The 11,308-nt window shown below is 37.5% G+C and overlaps 1 protein-coding gene across 1 annotated transcript; it reads left to right on the forward strand.

The window, feature by feature from the left end:
* Positions 1-5,269: 5,269 nt before the first annotated feature.
* tprg1l (tumor protein p63 regulated 1-like) lies at positions 5,270-10,012 on the forward strand. The gene is made up of 6 exons (XM_038303542.1): positions 5,270-5,677; positions 5,804-5,895; positions 6,042-6,092; positions 7,616-7,741; positions 8,114-8,267; positions 8,744-10,012. Exons 1-6 carry the CDS (start codon positions 5,447-5,449, stop codon positions 8,936-8,938), a joined length of 849 nt encoding a protein of 282 aa, XP_038159470.1. The 5' UTR covers positions 5,270-5,446; the 3' UTR covers positions 8,939-10,012.
* The last annotated feature ends 1,296 nt before the right edge of the window (positions 10,013-11,308 follow it).

Genomic DNA, 11,308 nt, shown 5'->3' on the forward strand with positions numbered 1-11,308 from the left:
AGGCTTGCCAGGTATCATCATAACAATGCACATCATAGCTTGTTGAAAAAATTGTGGTTGTGCTGCACTCAGTGATATGTGTGAATATAGCATGTACAGTCAGTGTGTTAAATCACTAAATTTAGTGTCTGAAAAGAAAGACAGAGAAACATTGGCACATTGTATGGTTTATCCTAAAATGTACCTTAGCATTTGATGTGCCTGTGACAGTAGCACACAAAGGAGGCAATGTGAAAAGATTGTAGTTTTGGATTGTCATAATTTTAATAAAACTATAAGATAGCTCTGCAAAGAAAATGTAACTACTGCTCTAACTCAAGCAGCCTTCTTCTCGCAATAAACTCCCCAGCTGTTTTACTTGTGCTTCTCATTGTCAGTTTTTAGTGAGTAAATAATTTCAAAAGGGTTAGGGTTTTAATTTTGATTGAGGGAGTATAAGTATTCAGAGAGAGGATTAAGAGTATATAACTCCTTCAGGCTGTGGTTCCAGATCCCCCAGATGTTATCCAAGAAGCGGTTGTAGGCTTCTGCATGTTTCTGGCATTTCTGGAAAGCCTCGCATTCCCATGTGGCCAAGTAACTTTTTCAACATCCACTGTCCTTTCTGGTGTGAGTGAGCTTCCTGTTGCAGAGAGGATCTCTGCTGGTGGATGGGCCAACCCTGAGTTGATGCAAACATGGGAACGCAAAAGAACTGACTAGCTCTCTCAGCTGTAAATTTTATTTAGACTGGCCAATAGGAACACAGACCCACCCAGGACAGATTTTTCTACACTGAGGGAAAAATCCTGAATCAAGAGCAATGACTGGTTTTGAGAGGGTGAAGAAAAAAGTTTGGACAGAGAAATCTATTTTTGATAGAAAATGTTTTAACTCTGATTGCAAAAAAACAATATTTGAAAGTAACGTGACTCTCACTCAGGATAAAAATTGTAATAATAATAATGTTTCTTTGGTAGTGTATATTAAGGTTTTCTGCTGTATGATTGCTCTCAGTTGGAGTAGAGTAAAGAAAGAGTTGAACCTACCTCCTTCGTGTTAACCTTTTTCACTTCTCCACAGTAAAAACATATTTTTGAGGGAGCTTTTCCCCCTGGGAAATCACTTTCTGAATGTCAATTTATTTTTTTTATGTATTCTATGACATAGTACTGTATTTTCTCTCAACACTTTTTCTTTAATCTCAATTAACATCAGTTTTTGCTATCGGTGTGAAAATTTGCTCTCTAATATGTTTATCTTTCTTTCAAAATTATTTTCCACTTTCAGATTGATTTTTTTCTGGAATTTATTAAAAACACAAAACATAACTCCATATAGTCCAGCCAAAAATGCAACAGGAGAATCAGGTTACAACTAGACTCAGTGGTAAAGGAAACCTGTATAGAAAATTCAATACAACAACCTCATTTAGTTTTGAAATGTTTTAGATCTTCTGTCCAAAAAAGAAAAAACAAATTGTATGTTCTTGTTTTCTTTTTTACATGTTAGATTATCCTTAAAGATATCTTCATAAAGTTCAATAAAAAAAATATCTCAGGGAGCTTCAGTTTATCTATAATGATACCAGATTCTTAACCAACACTACAAAAAAGGATCAAATTAAATGTACACCTGCAATGGCTTCCTGGATAGATTTTCAAATACTGTAGATCGTTTTGAAGGCCCTATTTTCTATCTTCCATACACCTGAGAGGTACTAGGAAGGTATTGAGCATCTAGATACCTTATCTTATATTATACAGCTTGGGTATTGAACATTTTTCTATAGTTATCTGTCAAGACTATGCATTATTAATGCATATTAGTGCATAGTCCTACATTAATGGAGGAAACAGATAAACAGTCCCAATATCATAGTTCATTTTATTTCAGATGATGCCTGGAAAACTTAGACTGTTAGCTTTTCATATAAAGTGTTACTATTTAATTTGAAGCTTTTTTTAGAAATTGTTGCAAAGGAATTGCTAAATGTATTAAAATTTTGTTTTGTGTGTTGTAATAGGGTTAGGGCCCCTCTGAAAAAATATTGTATTTCTTTATATTTGTACATGTCTTTGACTGATTTCCCAGGAACTTACAATGAGCAAACAGATGACTGATGAAGACTATTTTTTCTGAGCTCCCTCTATAGTAGTAGTAGCAACACTAAGTTCTTGCTTAGTCTAGGACTGATAAACCAACATAGATATGACAACGTCCTGATAAAACTTCCTCGAAAGATAACGTGAGAAGAACAATACTTTGGAAGAGCAACTGCTCTGAAAAGTAATTTATGGACAGTCACATTTTGTTATTAATTAATATTCTGATAGAAACAAGAAGGCAAAAATGCCTTTACTTGTACACTTTGCAACATCAAGCTTTTGTTATATAATACAAAAAATATAGTCCCAAAAAACCTGATGCAAGTTGGGTCAAAAGTTTTGCATTCAATAAAACTGTTACAATGGGCTTATGCAGTTTGTGGAAGGGGGGTGGAGTCAGAACTTTACTATGGTCAATAAAACATGAAGTTGGAGTCTTGAGTTGATATTCTGAAATCAGTTTTATGTTAAAGACAACAGTATATACCATGATTCAGGCACGTGCAGAGGGGGGGGCTAAGGGGGCTTGAGCACCTGCCCCTTTTGCTCCATGATCCCAATGTGCCCTTTTGGTCCCTTTTTTTTTTTTTATTTATTTTTTTTTTTTTATTTGACACATGTACTGAAATTATTATTATTATCTTTTTTTTTGGCAAGAAAAACAATACAATAGGCCCTCCGGTCACATTGTGACCTTTGACCTTTTGCCGGTGACGACGCACTTGCCTCTCGCACAGTCAAATAAGGCGGCTAACTGCGGAGCTAAAGGTAGCGAACATTCCACATTACACTGTGGCCGCTGCTCATTTGGCCCTAAGCAAGATCAACCATGATCGGACGGATGGCTATGTCTTCAGTCTGCACCGCCTCTCCAATGTCAACCTGAATAGAGATGTAAGTGAAACCAAATGACCCCCATGGATGATGCAGTATTGTTTGATCTAAAACACTGTTTACTCTGTGCTTTTAGTCTTTTACATTGAAAATTATGTTTTTTAATTCACAAAAACCTGTTCTGTAATGATTACAGAACAGTTTTTTTGTGAATTAAAAAACATAATTTTTGGTGAAAATACTGGAGTAGGCTTGCTACATGTCAGACAATGGAAAACTGTGAACGTTGTATAATTTCTCTACTTTAGCAAAGAGTAGCGGTTTAAACGGAGGAAAGTAGTTCTTTCTCTGAAGAACTACTGATCGGGAGGAGACAGCCAGGTGAGGAAAAGCTGTTCTTATCTATCGATTCAGTATTTTTATCATACAGACATTAGGCTGTTGTTCTTGTGCTATAAGCTAGCTGCTAGCTAATGACTTTGCTAGCAAAGCAAGATAACTAAAAAGCTTCCCTGTGTCGTTAATGATAGTAGGACATTCTTCAGTATTACTTATGCAATAGGGGCACATCGCCCGTCAAAAACCTATCATCTCCATAATGGATATATGTCTGATTTTCTAATTTCCTTTGCTGCATGATGTACATTTCATTTATTCTAGCGTTAGGTAAATGTATCTTAAAGGAGAACTCATCCAGAACTACCATGATAGATATATGATAGATATAATGTATGAAGCTGGTGAAAACAAAACTGCGCAGCTTATGCAAGGAGGATCGGTTGTCAGACCTTCTTTTGTTGGCAATCGAGAAGGATGTGCCAATCATTCACAGTGAGGTTATTAACATTATTAAAGACATGGCTAACAGAAAACTGCTGCTGTGAACAAAAGAGAACAAAAATAGCAAAAATACTTAAAAGTTGGAAATTTGTTTTTAAACAGTTAAATCACCATGACGGAAAATAAGTTTTTGGATCATAATCTTGGATTTAGTTTGGGGGGAAAAGAAAGGCAAGAGACTGAAATAAATAAGACATTGACCTTCACTCAACACAGAAAAGATGAGACAATGAGGAAAAAAAGAAAAGAGAAACTGACAAGAAAAAACGAAGAGAAAAGATTGAAGAAAATGTATATAGGTACTTACAAAATACACTAAGACACAAACAGAGTAGGCTTTTCTCATGGTGACATGCATTAATAAAATGTTTGTTTTGTTCTTTTTTTTCTGCAGTTCCACGTTAAAGTTTGATGCAGCAGCTCTGCTTTTCTGAATGGACCGTCTCCATCTCCACTGTCAGTACAGCAAACCAGGCAGACATTCTTTTTTATAGATTACAGTACACTAAAAGGTTGCATTGTGCCCTTGTATGCATTTTTAACAGTTTAATTCTGTAAAGACAAAATATGTCTGGTGGTCCAGCTCTGATTTACGTCTTTGGCTAATTTGCAGGTTTGAATATTGTAATACTTTCCTATAACAAAATAGACCTGCAGAACGAAATTACTAATAAAATATTTTACATATGCATAGTTCCATGTTCTATGTAGAGATTTCCCTTAGCTTTGATTGTATGTCTCACAATTTTGTAATTTATCATAGTTCATTAAACTCTGAAAGCTATGTGACTTTGTTAATATTCTGTCCTAAAATGCGATAAGATGTGCCCTTTTTTTTTTTTTGAGCACCTGCCCCTTTAGTGGTCTCTGCACGGCCCTGCCATGATTACATGTAGTTGCTGCAGCAGACAAAAGTATTTATATATAAATGATCATAAAATTGTATATTTAATCTTCCCTTGTTTTATTATGTTTGTGTACTCAATGATTATAGAATACTGCCATTATTTAATAGGTCATAATAACATTCTGAAAACCACTAGGATAATGCTACAGCGGTATGGATCAACGCCAGAACTTTCCACTAGATGGCAGTGTTGGTCTAGTGATTCAAGCAGAGCGCTTGTGCACATGTACAAAATCAAGTTTAACTATTATTTATCAATAGTAATACCAATAATACTGTGTTATTTTTAAAAGTATAGTAACTAGATAAAACACATATAAATTATCACAAAAATATGAATAGATTTATTACTGATATTTCATAATTAGAAGGTTACAGCTTCAATTAACATTGGAACAAGTATCTTAAGTGTTAACTGATTAAATAATGATTTTCTCAATATGTTTGAAAACATCTGGACCAATTTGTCAGAAATAAATGTGATTATACATTTAAAGATAAAATGGTTACAGCAGAATTATAATGTAATGTTTTTTATGAAACATTGCACTTCTACAGTGATCGATCAGATGAGTCGCATTCAAAGTGAGTTGGAAGGATGTTCCCTTTAAGGGGAAGGCATTAAACAGGGGAAGTGAAGCCAGTCGCAACTGCTTCATTGTTTCACCCCCCTCTCACTATCAAAACACTCTTAGTTCACTATGGGGGATTCCGCTTCTTCAGAGTGAAATTGAACGCTAATTGTCAGAAAATCTCCCCGAACATCGTTTCCTCCACCATGCTTCAGCTGAACGACACCATGGACCCGGAGAGCCCGGGTGCTGCGGTTCTCCTCCCCGCAGAGGCAGAGGAGGGGGTGGAGGTTGCTTTCACGCCTCCGGAGGCCCACGGACGGAGCTTCGGACACGCAGCCTCCGTGGCCTGCTGCCCCCCCTTACAGACGCTCACGCCTTTCCATGTCCACAACCCCACCATGCAAGCTACAGTCAAGGACTACTTCGTGTTCAGGGTGAGCGGAATAGATTCCTTATTAAATTAGCCGTATTGTATCGTAAAGCGGCGCAGGAATAAAGCAAACAGAGAGATGCAGCTTTCTCTGAGGTGATGCTGATGGTGGATGTGATGCTGATCTCAGCCAGGTACCATCGAGCAGGCGGTGAATGACATCCGGACGGTGGCGCTCCCATCAGAGGACGGGGAGGTGCTGAGCGTCTGGCTGCTGGTGGAGTGAGTATCCATTTGCCTGGGCCTGTCTCATTAATATCAGCTCCTATTAGCACTGGAGTTACACATTAATCAGCAGTTTCCCCTCTTCACAGCTCATGGTCTGATCCTTATGTGCAAAAGAAATTAAAATGTTGTCTGTTCTACAGAGTAGACCATTGGAACAATGAGAAGGAGAGGCTTGTTCTGATCACTGACAGGTGAGTAAATACATTTTTTAATACTTTTGAACAGGGGGTGCTGTGAAAATAATTTAGTTTTTTTTTTTTAAACCAAAGACCTGTGATCCTATAGGCCTATTTAAAATACAATTTAGTCTGAAAAACTCACATGAAGAGAAAAGACAATTAGGAGAAATTTATTGATACATTTACTTTAGTCTTTGGTGCTCAGACCTCGGCAGAAAACATAGTGGTTAATTTTGATAGATATGCCTGAACAGGAGCAAAGAATAGGGCTGTTTCCCCCTCAGGCCTGAAACTGGTGGTGGAGTGGAGATAGATGAAGTTGGTCAGTCTGTAGACTGCTGGTTAGCGAGACGGTATGCTGAGCTTATGGGGAGATCCAGAGGACTGCGTGAGTTGATACTAGAGCTTCATTCAGGAACCTGGAAGATGGAAGTCCAGTTTGGATAACACAGATTGAGAGAACCTGTCCATGATGAGCAAGCATGAAGGGACAGTGGAGAGGAAAAACTCCCCGTTGGGAAGAAACCTCTGGCAGAACCAGGCTCAACATGGCAGTCTTCTGCCGGACTGGTGAGACTGAAATGAGACGGGGAGGACTGACACTCTGATGAAGCTTTAGCTACGATGGTGGAGGAGGGGATGGAGGTGGGTTGAAACAGTGTCATCTGAATGAAGTCACAGCGCTTCCGCCGCCGTATCGGAGGCCTTAAGATGAACTTTGGATGCTGATTGGCTTTTGTGGAGGTTTGGTTCAAAAGCTGATTGGCTGTCGCAGGTGGATGAAGGAAAGCAATGAGTTTCTTCAGTTGAACTTCCGCCTAGGCTCAATTGAAAATAAATGAGTAAATAGATTGAGATTCACTACTTTATTGTCATATACATTTCAGTGCACACAACCAGGGTCTGTAACACACAGACATCATCAGTTCTCAGGTGAATATGTGCGCTATTAGTTAATTTCACAATAATACTATAACAATGTAGATTTGGTCAGCTAGCATGAACCTGAGTCACTGTGTTTATGTCACACTTAGCTCTTAAATCCTTTTATACAAACCACAAGTAAATAATTATATTATTATACTATTTAAACCTTATTGAACAGATATATTGAACAGTTGCTATGACAATGTAAGTCCAAATACACGTAATAATAATAATAAAAAAATCTAAATCATTTCCCAAAATGATAAGAAATGTATCAGTTCTGCAAAGTATTTTTAATACACTCTTTTAAATCCCCCTCTCGCTACTAGCACCCCCACTTCCCATGGCCAAGCCCTGACGTTTTAGGGCAGGCATCCCCAAAGTCGGTCCTCGAGGTTTGCTGTCTTGCAGGTTTTAGAGGTTTCCCTGCTTTAGCGCAGCTGATTATGATGATTGCAGATGAGCAAAAGCCTGTTAATCAGCTTTCAATTAAAATCAGCTGTGCTGGAGCAAGGAAACCTCTAAAACCTGCAGGACAGCGGGCCTTGAGGACCGACTTTGGGGATGCCTGTTTTAGGGTGTTGATACGGAAAATTTTCTGCTTGCAGGTCTTTGCTGGTGTGCAAGTATGACTTCATTAATTTGCTGTGTCAGCAAGTGGTCAGGATATCTCTGAACGCCGTAGACACCATCTCTGTGGGTGAATTTGAATTCCCACCAAAATCTCTCAACAAGTAGGTCATTTTTATTCATCTATACAGCATGACATTGTGTTAGAAATGCGTGGTGATGTATTAGATTTCTTTTACTAGCCACACATTCAAATAAAAGCATACAGTAGCCATGCCATGTCAGACACTAGGTCCTAGATAATCTATGTGTTAAGCCTTCTTGTAACGCTCAGTGACATTGGTGTTTTCCAAGCAGAAGTATGCAATCTGATAACATCAACAGTTTTGGTAATGTTATCTTATAGTGTTGTGGCTCAGATTATCTCAAGCATTAAATGCTTTTAGAAAATAATGTGTATTTGTAGAGAAAGGGGAAAGGGAACATGTAGATGCTGCAATTTTTAGTAAGAAATGAATGTTGATCTTGTTTTGCAGAAGAGAGGGCTATGGGATTCGTGTTCAGTGGGACAAACGTCCTCGGGCTTCGTTCTTAAACCGCTGGAACCCGTGGTCCACAGACATGCCCTACTCCACCTTCACAGAGCACCCCATGGCCCACGCTGATGAGAAAGTGGCTTCCCTCTGCCAGGTATAATCTATTTCACCAAGTTGGATGAGAAATGTTTTTCTAATGAGCACATCCCCTTTTTTTACTTTAGTAAACATGTCAGCACAGGAAGCCTGAAATGTAATCTAACACACCATGCAGTCATCAGAATCTAGCAATTGTTTAAGGCAGAAGGAGCAGCAACCGCAGCGCCATGGTCACACAGTGGTAGGAGTGATTCTCCTTAACAATGGGCTAATTCATACAATCATAATCTGCATAAACAGCTCAACTCAAAGTTGTTTTTCTTTTATTACTGGGAAGCAAGCAGTGCTTCTTAGGGGGATTTTCTGCATCTATAATCGTATTTGCAATAAATGGAGCTCATATGGCCATTAGGATTTAATAAAAGTTATTAACCTTTCCTGTATTTTAAATTTTATAAGGATATATACCGTATATAGAAAAGTTTACATGCAGGGATGTTCCTGTTCTTATGCTTTGTGTACCTTCCTAAGTTGGACAACTTCAAAACCCAGCTGGTACAGGCAGTGAAGAAGGCCCATAAGGAGCACCCCATCCCCGGACGGGCTAACGGCGTGCTGATCTTGGAAAGACCCCTCCTCATCGAGACCTATCTGGGTATTATGTCTTTCATCAACAATGAGGCGAAGCTTGGCTATTCCATGACGCGAGGCAAAATAGGCTTCTAGAAAATTTCCAGGGAGGAGCCTGTGTATGTATCTTGATTACCTTGTACTGTCTGAGGGAAGCTCCAGTACAATGTGTAGCTTGACTGTGAGTGTGTGTTTGTGTCTGAGTCGAGCCCATGACATGTCCAAACTTCCATTAATTTGGTTTGAAGACAAGTGGTCGACCTGCAGAAGGTAAAACACAGGAAGCTCTGTGACGATTCCTGTTTTCTGCTTCCTATCAGAAACCTGCACACGTCTTTTGCATTTCCACCTTCTACAGCTTATGCTTTAAATAACATAAATTAGAAAACTACTACGCTCCCTTTACATTTATTCAATTCTAAACTTACGATATTTTGATTTTGATTGATTGCATTTAGATAAGAGATTTGATTTGTTAAAACCTTAAGCTGCAGCAGGAAGCCATGTTAAACAAAATGTTTCAGTTGGTTTATTACATAGTTGAAACTGAATGGTTTTGTTATTGCATTATTATAAATAAGAGGTATTTAACCCTAATGTCACATGTTTACATAGAGAAGACTAAAAATGGAATTAACAACAAATGCACAGTAGAAATTACATATTTGGCCTTGTAACATATGTGTAACCTTATTGTAATTATTTTTCGGAGTAGGAGGAAGCAATTTGTAACCAGTTCTATGCAGGAGTTTTGATCTTATTTCTTTATATTTTGCTTCCAGTAAGCCATATTACCTCCTAAAGGATGTTTTAGCAATAGATCTGAAGGACTTTATGGATGAGTTGCAGTTTTTGGCCAAATTAGTATTGATATGATTAATTCTTCTTGATTAAAAAGGAATTTGTATCCATCTTTACACAACAAACTATTTAGCTATTTTTTTTCAGCTTTTTGTGATGAAAGACAATTTTTCAACTAACCCTAACTTTTGATTCAGGTATTAAAAAAGGCCAAAGAAAACCTTTTAGTTTATAATGTTAATCCTACAGTTATTATCAAAGACAGTTTGCCATAATTTAGAATAGTGTGCTTGAATGAGAAGAACAACAAAAAAAACCTGGAGAGAAAAATGAAATGTCAGCCTTTAAAGCAAACTGATTAATACTGTTTGCTGGTTAAAAATAAATATGCCTTTCACAATGAAAAAGGTATTTGATACATGAAAATGTTCCCCCTGGTGTTTTAGATTAATTTTCTTCAATTATTGTATTGTGACCAAAACCTGGTATCATTGTGTTAAGCAGAGTAGTTTAAACAATTGTTAATATCTAGCATAATTCAAAGGATCCGCCTCACAAAATGATCCTGCAGGAAATGGCTACTACTAGACAGAAGAAAACAGAGACCACAAACATTTTTGTGACACTACTTATTGTCCCACTTTTTTAAAGAAAATGTGGTTTACTGGAAGCAATGGGCTCTATGCACAGCTCCACTACTTCCTGAATTTAAAGCAGCTCCTTTGTTTCCTGTCTTTCATTACTGGACGAACTGATTAATCCAGGTGTGTCTGGCCAGTTACTTAGGTCATACACACCTGGATTAATCAGTGCATCCAATCATGAAAGACAGGAAACAAAGGAGCTGCTTTAAATTCAGGAAGTAGTGGAGCTGTGCATAGAGCCCATTTGCTGGAAAAGGCTGGCATTTAATTGATGATAAGAACGTGTTTGAGTGACGTCTTTTCCACATGACCACAAGATGTATCTTTTGTTTCAGAAATCAATTATCTGTAGACTGCTTAAAAAAAAAGATTTGTATCTAAAACTAATTTAAGATTAGTTGATAAAACTTGAAGGTGGTTTGACAAAGTGAAACAAATCTGCATTTGTTGTGGGGAAATAGAAAAACTTCACATGCTCAGATGTATGTTGTTTCAGAGTGATTGGCACTAAAGAACGCTCAGGGACAAAAAGAAATCAGTTGCCCTCCACAAGGTCCTAAATACCTAGATTTGTACTTTACAGGTGTATTCCCAGATAAATAAATGTTCCAGGGAGTATATATATTATAATGTTCTCACTTAATTAGTCATAGAAAGAATCCAGACTTTATTCCAAATGAGAATTCCTCAGATGTGCCTGGATGAATGAGGATCCATGTTCGCCTTCATCCAAATCTTTTTTAGTTAATGTGGCCATTTTGAGCAAAGCTAAACAGGTGTCTCACAGCACAGTCTTTTGTCCTTGTGCATGGTTGTTGCACGCCAAGTTTGCACGACTAACCTTTGTTTGCTAAACAGTACCATATGTGTAGTTGTAAATAAATATTTATCAGCATTTTTTTATTAAAATTAATGTATGTAAGTGAATACAACATAATGTCTTATGAATGAGAGTTGAAACAGTATTTTGTTTTTAAAAAAGTATTGTCTTGATTAAAATGTTTTGAGGTTCTGATCAATG

This window comes from Cyprinodon tularosa, unplaced genomic scaffold (assembly GCF_016077235.1).
Source record: "Cyprinodon tularosa strain WSP-4 unplaced genomic scaffold, ASM1607723v1 ctg513, whole genome shotgun sequence".
NCBI classification, from domain to species: Eukaryota; Metazoa; Chordata; class Actinopteri; order Cyprinodontiformes; family Cyprinodontidae; genus Cyprinodon; species Cyprinodon tularosa.

Bases quoted from the DNA above. Each gene is read 5' to 3' on its own strand.
- tprg1l (XM_038303542.1), top strand. From the start codon at position 5,447: ATGCTTCAGCTGAACGACACCATGGACCCGGAGAGCCCGGGTGCTGCG. The intron at 5,678-5,803 runs GTGAGCGGAATA...TGCTGATCTCAG, and splicing joins AGGACTACTTCGTGTTCAGG to CCAGGTACCATCGAGCAGGC. The intron at 5,896-6,041 runs GTGAGTATCCAT...TCTGTTCTACAG, and splicing joins AGCGTCTGGCTGCTGGTGGA to AGTAGACCATTGGAACAATG.